The sequence below is a fragment of the Aotus nancymaae genome, unplaced genomic scaffold, assembly GCF_030222135.1.
Source record: "Aotus nancymaae isolate 86718 unplaced genomic scaffold, 86718_ANA_hifiasm-v0.15.2.pri h1tg000021l, whole genome shotgun sequence".
NCBI lineage: Eukaryota > Metazoa > Chordata > Mammalia > Primates > Aotidae > Aotus > Aotus nancymaae.
Genome location: NW_026988433.1, coordinates 20244496 through 20260678, shown reverse-complemented (window position 1 = coordinate 20260678; position 16183 = coordinate 20244496). Strand labels below are relative to the sequence as shown.

Here is a 16183-nt window from a genome sequence, read left to right as displayed (position 1 = left end):
AAAATAATAAAATAAAATAAAAATCTACTAATTGAAAGGAAAAAAAGCATCGTATAATGCCATTCATAAGAAAAAGAAAAGAGACCTGTGTTTGTGTGTGTTCACACTAAAAAAAATAATCTGGAAAGCTCTACGTCAGAATGTTTATAGTGGCAATTTTTTAGTTTTAGAATCACAGATGATCTTTCCACTTCCTGGTTTTTCTGACTTTTTTCTTTTTGCAACAGGTGAGTATTGCTGGAAAAAACCACAGATGATTGTGAAATGATTTTTGTCAACAACAGAAAAACGATAAGGAAACACAAAATCTGTTATGTATGATTTACCTTGGCTGGGGGTTAAAATTCATTTCCAGAGTAGAGTTCAGAGAAAGGTTGGGCTGCTAGTTGCTGGTTAAAGGACAAAGAATAAGTTCCAGAACACGGAAGAGTGAGCAGGTGAAATTCAGCACTGGGATCAGGGGAGTGTTTGATTTGCTAAAGGAAAATGCAAAGACGGCTCCTCCCTTCCCAGGAAACGAAACCAACAGCAGCCCAGGCTCCGCCAGCAGAAGAGATAAAAGCTAATAGGTCCGGGAGGCAGTTCTGTTGCCACGGGCTCTCCTGTCAATGATGGAGCTCAGAAATACCCCAGCCAGAGATCTGGACAAGTTCATCGAAGACAATCTCTTGCCAGACACTCGTTTCCGCATGCAAATCAACCAAGCCATTGACATCATCTGTGGATTCCTGAAGGAAAGGTGCTTCCGAGATAGCTCCTACCCTGTGCGGGTGTCCAAGGTGGTAAAGGTGAGTCCAGGCCTGCCTGACCGGGGAGGGGTGGCTGAATGTGTGAGAGTTGAGACAGAATGAGGGAGACACACAGAGAGAGACACAGAAAGAGAGAAGCAAAAATCTAGAACCCAGGGTGCAAATGTGAGTCCAGAGAACTGAGATCTTCTGATTTATCCACATAGCTTGTTAAGATAGAATCTGGGGTGAAAGCCTACATCCCTATTATTAACAAGTGACCCCCCCCACAAAGTTTATGAACCACTGTCCTAAGCCATGCCCATTTCAGAAATAGAGAAACTGAAGCCCAGCTCTGATAAACAGTGGCCCTAGGGCTCACCATTTCTGCAGCGAAGAATAGTGTTTTGAAAGCAAGTATCACCTGCTGGCTGTGAGACCTTGAGCAAGTCACTTTACTCTGTGTCCCAATTTCTTCAGTCACAATCCCCAATACTGTTGCAGTCTCGCCAGAGCACCTTAATGTAGCAGCTTTTCATTTTCTGAACTATGTGAGGTTCTTTGTCCTGTGTCCAAGAAAATTAAGGAACATGGACACAGAGGTGAGCTTGGAGCAAAAGTTTAGTAAGCAAAAGAAGAAAGCTCTCTCCGCCGCAGAGACGGGAGTCTGAGTGGATTGCCAGATTACAGCTGAATGCAAAAAACTTTTATAAGAAACTGCTCTCTTCCCCGTAACTGTTTGAGAAACTTTTTGTCAGTAAAGCTGTGCAACTCCCCTTACTTTATGCAGCTGTAAGGACGTCTCTAGGCAAGCACACAGTGCCGCTTCTCTTATGTGTATAACTGTGGATTTGTTTTACGTAAGGCCCCCTACCTGTGCCAGTTTCAGGCAGACTGCTTCTCCGGGACCCAGCCTTCACCGTTCACCTAACTGTTTTTTCCTCTTCTTCCCCTCAGTACCTTATAGAGTTGTGCAGATTAAGTAAAATAGTTAAGTGTGAACCACCCAGCATAAGCTAGTCAGGAAAAGAACACATATCCCAGACGGAGGCCCCCAGGTTTGAATTGTATCTGCCACCTACTATCTGGGTTACGGGGCTGATATATAATCTCACTGATCATCCATTTTCCCATCTGTAAAATAGAAACTAATGATAATGGTACCCAAACCATAGCATCACTGCGAACATTATAGGACTTTAAGACATGCAATGCCTTCAGAACAGCGGCTGGTGCTCCGTAATGGTAGTGATTGTTCCTGTCATTTTATTTAGGGAGGTTTGCCTCGCTAAGCTTCGGTTACTGTGCTTGTCTTTTTCAGGGTGGCTCCTCGGGCAAAGGCACCGCCCTCAGAGGCAGATCTGACGCTGACCTGGTTGTCTTCCTCAGTCCTCTCATGACTTTTCAGGATCAGTTAAATCACCGGGGAGACTTCATCCGGGAAATTAGGAGACAGCTGGAAGCCTGTCAAAGACAGAGAGTATTTTCCGTGAAGTTTGAGGTCCAGCCTTCGCACTGGGACAGCCCCCGTGCGCTGAGCTTCGTGCTGAGTTCGTCCCGTCTCAGGGAGGGAGTGGAGTTTGACGTGCTGCCTGCCTTTGATGCCCTGGGTGAGAGCTCCCAGCTTCTTTTTCTCCCTTTTCCCATTTTGGAGCAGAAATCTCTCACAGCTTGAGGCTTTTTTGCCCTAACAGGGCATCCCCCTAAAGCAGGGTGGGAGGAGGGGATCTTAGGATCTCTCCCTGGGCAAGAATGACTAACATCATGATCTATTACAGAAGAGACATTAAACAGCAAATTGGCATAATTCCAGAACAAAGACATTTCTTACAGAACAGCTGCAAGGCTTACTGGTTCTGGTTATGGCAAAACATGTGAATTTTATCTTTCTAAAATCCGACAGCAAAGATGTGGCTTAAAGTTCATGTTACTTTCATCTTTGTCCCAACATGAGGAGATCTCATCAAACATATGCAGCATGTTGGGAGATAGATATTTATAACCTGCAGGAACATTTGAACAGGAAGTATAACCTCTCAGAGGCCCCATTTCCACATCAGGAGAATTGGTAAAACCACACTACCTATATCATATCATTATTTTAGTGGTAAATGATCACTTACTTAATGCTTATTACTCATCAGGCATTCAGGTCTGATGAGTAATAGGTGTTCAAAAATGTGAATTTCCAGTAGGTGTAGTGGCTCATGCTTGTAATTCCAGCACTTTGGGAAGCTGAGACAGAGGATTGCTTGAGCTCAGGAGTTCAAGACCAGCCTGGGCAACGAAGTGAAATCTTACCTCTACTAAAAATTTTAAAAAATTAGCTGGGTGTGGTGGTACATGCCTGTGGTCACAGGTATTCAGGAGGCTGAGACTGAAGGATTCCGTGAGGCCAGCCAGGTGTTTGAGGTTTCAGTGAGCCATGAACATGCCATTGCACTCCAGCCTGGGCACAGAGCAAGAGCAAGACCCTGCCTCAATCAATCAGTCAATCAATCAAAAATATGAATTTCCCAACTGTATATGAAGGCACCTCAGAACACCACAGTGAACTCACGGAGGGCCACGGAATAGTTTAGATTTTAATTTTTTAGGGAAATGCAATGACATCTGTCAGACACAATGCAAACAGCTACTATTAAATCGTTTGAACTTAGTGATTAGTGGCTACTAATTAATAGTTGGTAATTATGTAGCAATTAGTGATTAATTAGCAAGTAATTAGTACTTAATTAAAGGAACTGTCAGGGTTTTCTTTGGGCCTAGGGCAGCCATGAAAAAAAATGCTGACACTCTGAAGACACCAGGGTATGAGAAAGTTTTGGATTCTCTCCTTTGTGCCGTATCTTGTGTTGGGGACTGGAGTTCAATGGTTATAAAAAATGAGAGGGAGAAGGCTGGTCGTGGTGGCTCATGCCTGTAATCCCAGCACTTTGGGAGGCCAAAGTGAGCAGATCACTTGAGGTCAGGAGTTCAAGACCAGCCTGGCCAACATGGTAAAATCCCATCTCTACTAAAAGTGCAAATTTAGCTGGGTGTGGTAGTGGGTGCCTATAATCCCAGCTACTTGGGAGGCTGAGGCAGGAGAATTGCTTGAACCCAGGAGGTGGAGGTTGCAGCGAGCCAAGATCACACCATTGCACTCCAGCCTGGGCGACAGAGCAAGACTCCATCTCAAAAAAAAAAAAAAAAAAAAAGAACATAAGGAGTTATTAAAAAAAAAATACCTACGTAAAGTAGGGTGAAACAATAGACAGCCATGGGTGTTCAGGGCTGTTTTAGACAGAGTCATGAGGGAGGGCCCCTGAGCCTGAGTGGTGAGAAGGAGTGCACCACGGGAAGATCTGGGGGTTCTGGGAAGAGGACCAGCAAGTGCAGAGGCCCTGACATGGCAATGACCGTGGCACATTTGAGGAAGACAGAAAAGGTCAGAGCAGTAGAAAGTGGGCAAAGGAAGCAAGACAGGAGGTGAGGGGGGAGAGGTTGCAGAGACCAGATCACCCCAACATCACTGGCCACCATAAAGACTTTGGGTTTTTAAATTCCAGGTGTTGCAGGATGCAGGAAGCAGCAAGATCAGATTTTAAAAGCTCTCTCTAGGTGCCGGGTAGAGAACAGGCTGTGGCGGAACCTGTAAAGAGGTTGCCGTCATCATTCAGGCGCGTGACGGTGGTGGCTTGGATGGGGTCATGGCAGTGGAGAGGGCAGGAGGGAGGATCGAGAATGGACTTCAGGCTTCCCAGCCCTGGGTCTAATGCACTTTCCAGTCGAACCCCATGGCCAGGGAGCTTGTCCCCCAGGGTGACTGAAAGAACCTCAGAGAAGAGCTGACACCTAAGTTGTAGGTTTTGCCTCAACAGGTCAGCTGACTGGCATCTATAAACCTAACCCCCAAATCTATGTCGAGCTTATCGAGGAGTGCATCTACCTGCAGAAAGAGGGCGAGTTCTCCACCTGCTTCACAGAACTACAGAGAAACTTCCTGAAGCAGCGCCCGACCAAGCTCAAGAGTCTCATCCGCCTAGTCAAGCACTGGTACCAAAATGTATGGCCCTCCTGCCAGGCCACTGTGGGTCCTGTCTGGACTGGGAGCAGAGGAGGTGTGGGAGGAGCAGAGAAAGAAGGAAGTGAAGGAAAAATGAGGGGGAGTGGTGGAGGGAATAGAGGGAGGGATAGAGGAGAGAAAGGAAAAAGAGGTGGAGAGGGAGGAGGGAAGAGGTTGCAACAAAAAAAGAAAAAAGAATGAAAGGGAGGGAAGGGAGGAAGGAAGGGATTTTGGGTGTTCTGTTCACCGCTGTATCCCAAGAACTTAGAACAGAGCCTGGTGCATAATAGGTGTAAATAATAGTTGAATAAATAAATCAGTGCTATACACACACACACACACACAGAGAGAGAGAGTCAATCACACTCTAAATCAGTGCTATACACACACAGAGAGAGAGAGAGAGAGAGAGATTGAGAGAGAGAGAGAGAGAGTCAATCACACTCTTCAGAAGGTGGATAAGATAAAACAAGAGTTTCCAACAAATATATGTTCATACGCCTCTTCTACTTACTGGCTGGCTGACCTTGAGTAAGCAACTTAACCTCTCTGTTCTTTCTGTTTTCTCATTTGCAAAGAGTAGCATGCCACAGCTAGAGTAAAATGGCATATAGCTGGTGCGAATAAATATGATATCTTTTAGCCACCACAGGAGTATACATAATAAAAACTAACATGTATTGTGTGCTTAGCTTATCAATGTTTTGTGGATGTGATATGCTTTTCTGTTCACTTTTAAATGCCCTGCATTTTAGTCAACTTTCACAGTAATTCTGTAAGTTAGATAAGGTTAGGTATTATTATTAAACCCATTTTACACTTAGGTCAACAAGAGAAACTTCTGGGTCAGGTGACTCATTCGGCCAATAACTAGCAGAAGTAAAACTTGAATTTGGCTGGGTGCAGTGGTTCACACCACTGATCCCAGAACTTTGATTGGCCAAGGCAGGTGGATTGCTTGAGCCCAGGAGTTCAAGACTAACCTGAGCAACATGGCAAAACTTTGTCTCTACAAAAAACTAAAAAATTAGCCAGGTGTGGTGGTAAGCATCTGTAGCCCCAGCTACTGGGGAGGCTGAGTGGGGAGGATCATTTGAGCCTGGGAGGAGAAGGTAGCAGTGAATCAAGATTGCACTACTGCACTCCAGCCTGGCTGACAGAGAAAGATCTTGTCTCAAACAAACAAAAACTTGAATTTGGGTCTACTGACTTAGGAGTTTGCCTGATAATAACAGGCATTCAATATATATTTCTCGAATGAATGAATGAAAATAATCAGGGATAAACTTCCCAATTTAAAAATAACACCTCTAGGTAAAACAAGACAATCATTTATTTGCTAGACTTCTAAGTGTTTGCTTTTCCACGAATTTTAATCATGGAGCCTGAGCATGGTAGAATTTACAAAAGCAGTTCTTGACAAAAGCAGCACTGCCCCCAGGGACATGTTGAAAATTAGGCCAGGCATGGTGGCTCACACCTGTAATCCCAGCACTTTGTGAGGCTAAGGCAGGTGAATCACCTGAGGTCAGGAGTTCAAGACCAGCCTGACCAACATGGTGAAGCCCCATCTCTACTTAGAGAGAGAGAGAGAGAGAGAGAGAAAGAGAGGGAAAGAGATATGAAAGACAGAGTAAGGTCTAACATATTTAAAGTTTTTATTTTATTCTGTGAATATGATATTTCTAGTTATTTTTAAATTTTTATTATTTTTTAGTATTATGTTTTATTTGCACTTATTTTCTGTGACATGAGCACATACAGATTCATGTGTGCATACATATATAATTATATACCTAGAATTAGATGGGCATGGTGGTGCATGTCTGTAATCCCAGCTACTCAGGAGGCTGAGACAGGAGAATGACTTGAAACCAGGAGGCAGAGGTTGCAGTGAGCCAAGATTGGGCCACTGCACTCCAGCCTGGGCAACAGAGCAAGACTCCATCTCAAAAAAAAGAAAAGAAAAGAAAATTAATGAGGGTGTTTTGGTAACATGGTGATAGGAGGACATGGGTGCTACTTATATTTAGTGGAAAGAGGCAGAAATACTAGTGGTTGTACAATGACCAAGAGAGTCCTTTACAGCCCAGAATTGTCTTTTTCTTTCTTTCTTTCTTTCTTTCTTTCTTTCTTTCTTTCTTTCTTTCTTTCTTTCTTTATGCTGTTCTCCTTTAAAACAAGACAAGATTACAGTAATTTAACTCCACTAACCATCATCATTACCACCTCCAACTTATATGCTACATTTCTTGTATATTTCAAGTCTCTCTATGTTTTCAAGAGCCTCAAAGCATTATTATTGTTTTAGAGCCAATGTTTATTTAATCTACTCAGAGATTTACTGCTTTCTTCACTATTCATTCTTTCTTACACCTCTAACATTCCATGTGGGGTCATGTTCCTAAATGACTATTCATCCTTTGGGATTTCTTTTGATGATGGCCTATTGGTAGTAAACTCCCTCAGTTTTTGTTTGTCTGAAAATGTCATGTTTTTGCCTTCATTGTTGAAGGGTGCTTTTGCTGGGTGGCCATTTCAGTGCATTGAATATATCATTCCATCTTCCAGTGTCATCATTAAAAAGTCAGTTGCCAGTCTAACTGCAGCTCCTTTGTAAGTAACCTATTTTATTCCTCTGGCTGCATGTAAGAGTTTTTCTTTGCCTTTGATTTTGTTTAGCTTCAATCTGCTGTGTCTTAATGATGGGTTCCTATAATTTGTCCAGATTGGGATTCCTTTAAGATTCCTGAATCTGTGTATTGGTATCTTCAGTTTTAAAACTTCTCAGCCATTCTTCTAAAATATAGATTCTCCCCCATTGTCTCCTCACCTCCTGGAATTCCAATTAAATGTATGTTAGACCTTACTCTGTCTTTCATAGCTCTGTACTCTTTTTTGTATTTTCTATCTTTTTGTCTATTTTTTCATGCTTTATTCTGAATAGTTTCTTCTAATCTACCTTTGAATTAACTAATTTTCTCTTTAGCTATATCTAATTTACTGTTAAGCTATTAATTATAGTTGCCATTTTTATCCTAAAATTTCTATTTCATTTTTTTATATCTACTGTGTTACTTCTTATGGCTTTTAATTTCCTACTAATTTTTTTTTTTTTCAGCCACCCAGGCTGAAGTGCAGTGGTGCTATCTCGGCTCAATGCAACTGCTGTCTACTAGGTTCAAGAGATTCTCTCATCTCAACCTCCTGAGTAGCTGGTATTACAGGCACCCACCATCATGCCTGGCTAATTTTTTATTTTAGTAGAGACAGGGTTTCACCATGTTGGCCAGGCTGGTCTTGAACTCCTGACCTCCGGTGATCCACCCACCTCAGCCTCCCAAAGTGCTAGGATTACAGGTGTGAGCCACCACACCTGGCATAATTCCCTACTATTTAAAGTTTTTATTTTATTCTGTGAATATGATATTCCTAGTTATTTTTAAATTTTTATTATTTTTTAGTATGATGTTTTATTTGCACTTCTTTTCTGTGACATGAGCACACACCAATTCATGTGTATACATATATGGCTCTGATACCTCTCCTTACCTGTCCTCATTCAAACCACTGATCACAGAGAGAGGATTATTTTTTTATATTTAATTTTTCTATTTTGTTAGGTTTTTGGGGGAACAGGTGGTATTTAGTCACATGAATAAGTTTTTTAGTGGTGATTTCTGAGATTTTGATGTACCCATCACCCAAGCAATGTACATTGTACCCAATATGTAGTCTTTTAACCCTCTCCATACCCCACCCTTCCCCCCCAGTCCTCAAAGTCCCATGTATCATTCTTATGCCTATGCTTCCACATAGCTTAGCTCCCACATATATGTGAGAACATACAATGTTTGGTTTTCCGTTCCTGAGTTACTTACTTAAAATAATATTATCCATTTCCATAAAGGTGGCTGTGAATGCCATTATTTTGCTCCTTTTTATGGCTGAGTAGTATTTCATGGGGTGTGTGTGTGTGTGTGTGTGTGTGTGTGTGTGACATTATCCACTCATTGATTGACAGGTATTTGGGTTGGTTCCATATTTTTGCAGTTGCAAATTGTGCTGTTATAAACATGCATGTACAGGTATCTTTTTCATATAATGACTTCTTTTCCTCTAGGTAGATAGCTAGTAGTGGGATTGCTGGATCTCATGCAATCTCATTAGAATTTTAGTTCTATAAGGAATCTCCAAGCTGTTTTCCATAGTGGTTGTACAAGTTTACATTCCCACCAATAGTGTAGAAGTGTTCCCATTTTACCACATCCACACCAACATCTATTATTTTTTGATTTTTTATTGTGACCATTCTTGCAGGAGTGAGGTGGTATCGCCCTGTGGTTTTGATTTGCATTTCCCTGATAATTAGTGATGTTGAGCACTTTTCCACATGCTTGTTGGCTATTTGTATGTCTTCTTTTGAGAGTCCTCTGTTCATGTTCTTAGCCCACTTTTTGATGGGATTGTTTTTTTTTTTCTTGCCGATTTGTTTGAGTTCTTTGTAGATTCTGGATATTAGTCAGATGTATAGATTGTGAAGATATTCTCCCATTCTGTGGGTTATCTGTTAACTCTGCTAATTGTTATTTCTTTTGCTTTGTGGAAGCTTTTTAGTTTAATTAAGTCCCATCTATTGATCTTTGTTTTTGTTGCATTCACTTTTGGGTTCTTGGTCATGAAGTTTTTGCCTAAGCCAATGTCTAGAAGGGTTTTTTCCAATATTATATTGTATAATCTTTATGGTTTCTGATCTTAGATTTAAGTGTTTGATCCATTTTGAGTTGGTTTTTGTATAAGAGGACAGATAAGGATCCAGTTTAATCCTTCTACATGTGACTTGCCAATTATCCCAGCACCATTTGTTGAATAGCTTTGTCAAAGATCAGTTGGCTGTAAGTGTTTGGCTTTATTTCTGGGTTCATTATTCTGTTCCATTGGTCTATGTGACTATTTTTATACCAATACCATGCTGTTTTGGTGACTATGGCCTTATAGGATAGTTTGAAGTCGGGTAATGTGAAGCCTCCAGATTTGTTCTTTTTACTTAGTCTTGCTTTGGCTATGTGGGCTCTTTTTTGGTTCCATATGAATTTAGGATTGTTTTTTTCTAGTTCTGTGAAGAATGATGGTGATATTTTGATGGGAATTGCATTGAATTTGTAGATAGTTTTTGGCAGTATGGTCATTTTCACAGTATTGATTCTACCCAAATCATGAGCATGGGATGTGTTTCCATTTGTTTATGTCATCTATGAATTCTTTCAGCAGTGTTTTGTAGTTTTCCTTGTAGAGTTCCAAGTTATTTTAAAGTCTGTGTTCAATCCTTCAATATTTAAAGTTGTATAAGTTTATTACTATTTCTCTTTTTTTCTGTTGGTCATCACTCTTAGTGTTTTGTTTCCTTATGTGCCTGGTTACATATGTGTTCATCATGGTATTTGAAAATTATTTGTAAAATAATTTGAGGTTTTGGATTATGTCTATTCCTCCACAAAGAATTTCGTTTGCTTCCGTGCATTTCTTAGGAACATTACAAGTCCTTCTTCTCAGTTAATTTTCATAATATCCTTCTAAGATAGGTGCTATTATGACCACTCACTTAGCAGATGAAAATAATGAGGCTCTGAGAGTCTAAGTCATCTACTTAGAATTGGACAATGGTGAAGCCAGGATTCAAACCTATATCAATAAGAATCCAGAACTCTTGACAAGAGGCCAGCAAACTTTTTTTTTAAATAAAGGGCTAGATAGTAAATATTTTAGACTTTGTGGACTGCACAGCCTCTGTTGCAACTGCTCAACCCTGCCTTTGTAGCATGAATGCAGTCATAAACTATACAATAATGAATGAGCCTTGATTTGTTCCAAGAAAACTATATCTAAAAACAGGTTGCACACTGGACTTGGGCCAATAAGAAATGTAGTTTACACAAAAGTTGAGCAAACCCATTATTTTTCTGATTGTTTTTCCTCTTCTCAGTGTAAGGAAAAGCTTGGGAAGCCACTGCCACCTCAGTATGCCCTGGAGCTCCTGACGGTCTATGCTTGGGAGCAAGGGAGCATGGAAACAGATTTCATCACAGCCCAGGGATTTCGGACGGTCTTGGAATTAGTCATAAACTACCAGCAACTCTGCATCTACTGGACAGTGTATTATGACTTTAAAAACCCCAGTATTAGAGAGTACCTGAGGAGGCAGCTCAGCAAACCCAGGTATGCTATCCTCACATGGATTAGCTCCCCTATGTAAATGAACACCTGGATACAGGCGCAGTGCCTTGTAAATGGAGGAGGTGGGAGGGATCCCCACTTGGTGAGAATCTCAGGTTGCCTGTCATTGTGCTGGGCATTTTACTACTGCCATTTGATTTAAATGCCTACCTCTAACCCTGTGAGGCAGGCACTATGCCAATCATTTTGCAGGTGAGTAAACTGAGGTTCTGAGAGGTAAGGAGCTTGTCCAACCCTTAACAGAAAATGAGTAGAATAGCTGGAATTTGAACTGAAATAAGAACAGCAGCAACAACAATAACAGTAATTGCTCCCAGGCATTGAAAGCTTGCTGTAAGACTAACACATGCTAATATAATAGTAAAAATTATCATCAATATGACTGATGTGTGTGTTATGTTCTAGTCACTGTGCTAAGCATTTCACATTACTTGGCGTTTTCTTTCCTCACACCATAGCCTTTGAGATAGGCATGTGGAACTACCCGCATTTGACAGAAAGAAACCTGAGGCTTAGAGAGTTCAAGTGACCTAACCAAGGGCACATCATTGATAAAGGGCAGAGGTGGGATTCAAACCCACATCTGTCAGGCGCAAGTGCAAGGCTCCCTCTCCCCATGCTCACTGCCTGCTGGGGGATAGGGTGCTGGGGACATACCCCTGGGAGCCCCTCCTCATGCTGTGAGTCCCAGCCCATCCCAGGCTGCATTTTGCTCTGCCAGGAGCATCCAGACTCCCGGGACAGAGCCCCAGCTCCTCACCTGTCCCTCTCTCAATGTTGCTCTACAGGCCTGTGATTCTGGACCCGGCTGACCCTACAGGAAACTTAGGTGGAGACCCAGAGGGTTGGCGGAAGCTGGCACGAGCGGCTGAGGCCTGGCTGAATTACCCATGCTTTAAGAATTGGGATGGGTCCCCAGTGAGCTCCTGGACTCTGTCGGTGAGACCTCCTGCTTCCTCCCTGCCATTCATCCCTGCCCCTCTCCACGCAGCTTGAGACATATGGTTTGAGACCATTCTTTTTTTTTCTTTATATACTTTAAGTTCTGGGGTACATGTGCAGAATGTGCAGGTTTGTCACATAGCTATACATGTGCCATGGTGGTTTGCTGCATCCATCACTCCGTCATCTACATTTGGTATTTCTCCTAGTGCTATCCCTCCATCCCCCCACCTCTTGCTATCCCTCCCTTAGCCCTCCAACCCCCAACATACCCTAGTGTGTGATGTTCCCCTCCCTGTGTCCATGTGTTCTCGTTGTTCAATACCCACTTGTAAGTGAGAACATGTGGTGTTTGGTTTTCTATTATTGTGTCAGTTTGCTGAGAATGATGGTTTCCAGCTTTTTCCATGCCCCTGCAAAGGACATGAACTCATCCTTTTTTATGGCTACATAGTATTCCATGGCATATATGTGCCATATTTGCTTTATCCAGTCTATCATTGATGGGCATTTGGATTGGTTCCAAGTCTTTGCTATTGTGAATATGCAGCCAACAAACATATGATAAAAAGAAAGCTCATCATCACTGGTCATTAGAGAAATGCAAATCAAAACCACATTGAGATGCCATCTCACACCAGTTAGAATGGTGATCATTAAAAAAATCAGGACACAACAGATGCTGGAGAGGATGTGGAGAAACAGGAATGCTTTTACACTGTTGATAGGAGTGCAAATTAGTTCAACCATTGTGGAAGACAGTGTGGCAATTCCTCAAGGATCTATAACTGGAGACCATTCTTTCCAATGTACTTACCTCCTGCCAAAGGCCATTTATATTCATATAGTTACAGGCTGTACTCCATATTTTACAGTAATTTTGGTCACAAACAAAGTTTCTAGAATTTTCACATCCCTTGTCCAGAGTTCATTCCCCTAAGAGTAATAATAAATAATCTCTAACACTACTTATTGATTACCTGCTTTGGGCTCAGGTTCTGTCCTAAGCCATTTTATATACACTATTTCATTAAATATTCACAACAATCCCATGAGGCATGCTTTCTTTTTAAAAATTTTTATTATTTTAGATTCAGAGGGCACATGTGCCATTTGTTACACAGCTATATTGTGTAATGTTGGGGTTTGGGCCTCTACTGATCCTGTCACCCAGACAGTTAACATAGTACCTAATAGGAATTTTTTCAACCCTTGCCCTTCTCCCTCTCTCCTCCCTTTTGGAGTCCCTAGTGTCTGTTGCATCCATCTTTAGCAAATGTTAAAATTTGATTTTCTGTTTCTGGTTAAATTCTGAAGGCCTTAAGATAATGGCCTTCAGCTGCATCCATGATTTCATTCTTTCTTATAGCTGCATAATATTCCATAGTGTAGATAGACCACATTTTCTTTATCCAATCCACCACTGATGTGCACTGAGGTTGATTTCATGACTTTGCTATTGTGAATAGTACTGCGATAAACATGAGTGCAGGTGTCTTTTGATAGAATGGTTTCTTTTCCTTTGGGTAGATACCCAGTAGTGGGATTGCTGGGTTGAATGGACATTCTATTTTTAGTTATTTGAGAAGTCCCATGAGGTGTGTTTTCTATCATTCCCAACTTACAGATGAGACAAAGGCTCAGAGAGGTGAGGTCACTTGCTCAAGGACATCAGCTAAAGAGGGGTGGAAGTGGGATGCAAACTCAGTGGACTCTAAAGCCAGCGCTCATGTCACTGTGCTAAACAACCTGCCTTGTCTCATTTACACCTCTCATCTGGACAATGGGAGACTCTGAGCAGGACTTGGGCTGTCACACGGCTAAGTAGGGGCAAAGGACTCACTCCCGGATCTTTCTAACCGCAAGCAGGAATCTGATTCCAAAGGATTGATGATGGTGCAGGTTGCTCCCTAGGAAGCAGACTCTGGGATGGAATTTAGCGTGCAGGATGTTCTGGGGAAGCACCACTGGAACCAGCACTCATGGAAAAGAGGGGAAGAAAGGAAAGGAAGGAAGCAGGAGAGAGCATAGGGAGAAGTGAACAAGGATGTAGAGCAGATGCGAGCTTCAGCCAACTCCAAGGACAGACCTGGAGCTGGAATGGCCTTTAGAGCTGCCCCACGGTGACAGAGCTGTCCAGGCCTCTATACCCCTACATGGATCACTCACTATGCTTGGGCACCTTGAGAAAGGGCATAGCCTTGAGCAAAAGACTTTCTGCAGCTGAGGCAACCTCTAAATGGACTGACGGCTGAAGTCTGTCTGCTGACCACTGTCCCAGCAGCTGGAGTTTGTTAGTCCTTCCTCAAAGGGGGATCCAGCTGGCATGTCATAGTGTCCACTATAAAAGTTCAGTGAACTCCAGCTGCAAGGTAGGAAGACTCCCTGTTGTGATCATGTGTCTCACTGTTTTCAGACTGAAAGCGACAGTGAGGATGATGAGACCTACGATCCCAGGATGTATCAGAAATATGGTTACATCAGAACATATGAGCCGTCTTATTTTTCTCAGGCCTCCAGCACATTCCAGGAAGCATCTACCCCACAGTCAGAAGAGAACTGGACGTGCACCATCCTCTGAATGCCAGGGCATCTTTGGGGAAAGGGTTCCAGTGTTATCCAGACCAGCCCCTTCATTTCCAGGTGGGACCCTTGATCCAGAGAGAACAAAGGTCCTCAGTGAGCTGGTGCACAATCTAAGACAGAATCCAGGTCTCCTGACCCCTGGCCTTCTATGCCCTCTCTCCTATCATGGATAACATTCCCCACAGCCTTGCCTCACTCCACCTATTCTCTGAAAATATTCCCTGACAGAGAACAGAGAGATTTAGGTAAGAGAATGAAATTCCAGCCCTGACTTTCTTCTGTGCTCCTGGTGGGAGGGTTATATCTAATGTACTATCAATAACAATAAAAATAAAGCAAATACCATTTATTGGGTGTTTATTAACTTCAAGGCACAGATCCAAGAAGTACAGATGCATATCTAGGGGTGTGTGTGTGTGTGTGTATGCATTGATTTAACAAGATGTATTTATTGAGAATTTACTGTGTGCCAGCATAGCTCTGGGCACTGGGAACGTAGAAGTGCACAAAAGAAGGTAGAAATCCCTGTCCTCATGACCCTGCAGAGCCAAGACTTCCAGAATTTTTTAAGTAAAAAAGTCCCTGTCCTCATGGAGTTGACATTTGTGTAAAACATCTTAATATTAGATGGTTTTCCTATTTCTCATAATCCTGAAATAAGCATCTTTGAGTCATCCTTTCTCCATATCTCTGAGAAAAATTTTAGAACTTCCCTGTGTGACACAGCAGCCACTAGCAACATGTATATATTAAATGCTTGAAATGTAGCTAGTCTAAATCTACATGTGCTATGAGTGCAAGATGTGTACTTGGTTTCAAAGACTTAGTACAAATAAAAAGAATGCCAAGTTCGTGCCAACTGATAATTTTTAAAATTGTGTGCTGAAATGATAATTTTTGATATATTTGAGTAAAATCAAAATGAACTTCATCATTTTCTTTTCCCCTTTTAATTGTGGCTACTAAAAAATGTGAAATCACACATGTGGCTTGCATTACATGACGTATTTCTACTGGACAGTTTTGCCCTTCTAGGTAAATCACTGGATTAAAGAATCAACTATACTGACTTACACTGCTACATCTTGACACTGTTCTTGGGACCAAGAACCAGCATATCATTCATGACTCCAAAATATAAAACTCTCATAAATACTCACAAAAGAACGAAGCAAGCTCTTATCACCTGACTTGCTAGTCACTTGGGTGGCTGCCAAGCAGTCTTTGGTCCAGATTATATTCTTCCATTTAGCCTCTCAGCATCCCTGTGAGATGGGTTTTGTTGTTATGCTCATAATAATAAGTGGAAGAACTTGAGGTTCTAAGAGGTTACAGTGCTTGCCCAGGGTCACCCAGCTGATCAGGGGCAGAATCTGAACTTGAACCCTAATCCTTCTCTCTGTAAAGCTCATGTTCTTAATCACCATGGTATGGTCTTCATGTGTCCTCATTCACTGAATTCTTATGTTTTCCTACTCTGGCACCATGAGAACCAGAAGCACCGATGTCCAAGGCAGGGGAAGATGAATGTCCCAGCTCAACTTGAGTGCAGATTCACCCTTCCTCAGTCTTTTTGTCCTATTTGTAGACTGGGTTAGATAATGCCAGTCTGCTGATTCAAATATAAATATCATTCAGAAACACC

General features: G+C 42.0%; 1 protein-coding gene across 6 annotated transcripts; it reads left to right on the top strand.

Moving 5' to 3' along the window:
• Positions 1 to 337: 337 nt before the first annotated feature.
• Positions 338 to 14885, top strand: OAS1 (2'-5'-oligoadenylate synthetase 1). Of its 6 annotated transcripts, none has more exons than XM_064379798.1 (7): positions 338 to 788; positions 2050 to 2338; positions 4639 to 4789; positions 6236 to 6245; positions 10760 to 10992; positions 11799 to 11949; positions 13580 to 14359. In XM_064379798.1, the coding sequence occupies exons 1-7, from the start codon at positions 609 to 611 to the stop codon at positions 13694 to 13696; spliced, it is 1131 nt and encodes a 376-aa protein (XP_064235868.1). In that variant the 5' UTR covers positions 338 to 608; the 3' UTR covers positions 13697 to 14359. The 6 variants fall into 6 exon arrangements, with proteins under 6 accessions (XP_064235868.1, XP_064235867.1, XP_064235865.1 ...); XM_064379797.1 differs by lacking the exon at positions 13580 to 14359 and adding an exon at positions 14369 to 14885 and having other exon boundaries at positions 346 to 788; XM_064379795.1 differs by lacking the exons at positions 6236 to 6245; positions 13580 to 14359 and adding exons at positions 12807 to 12809; positions 14369 to 14885 and having other exon boundaries at positions 359 to 788; positions 4592 to 4776; positions 11799 to 11945.
• Positions 14886 to 16183: the final 1298 nt, after the last annotated feature.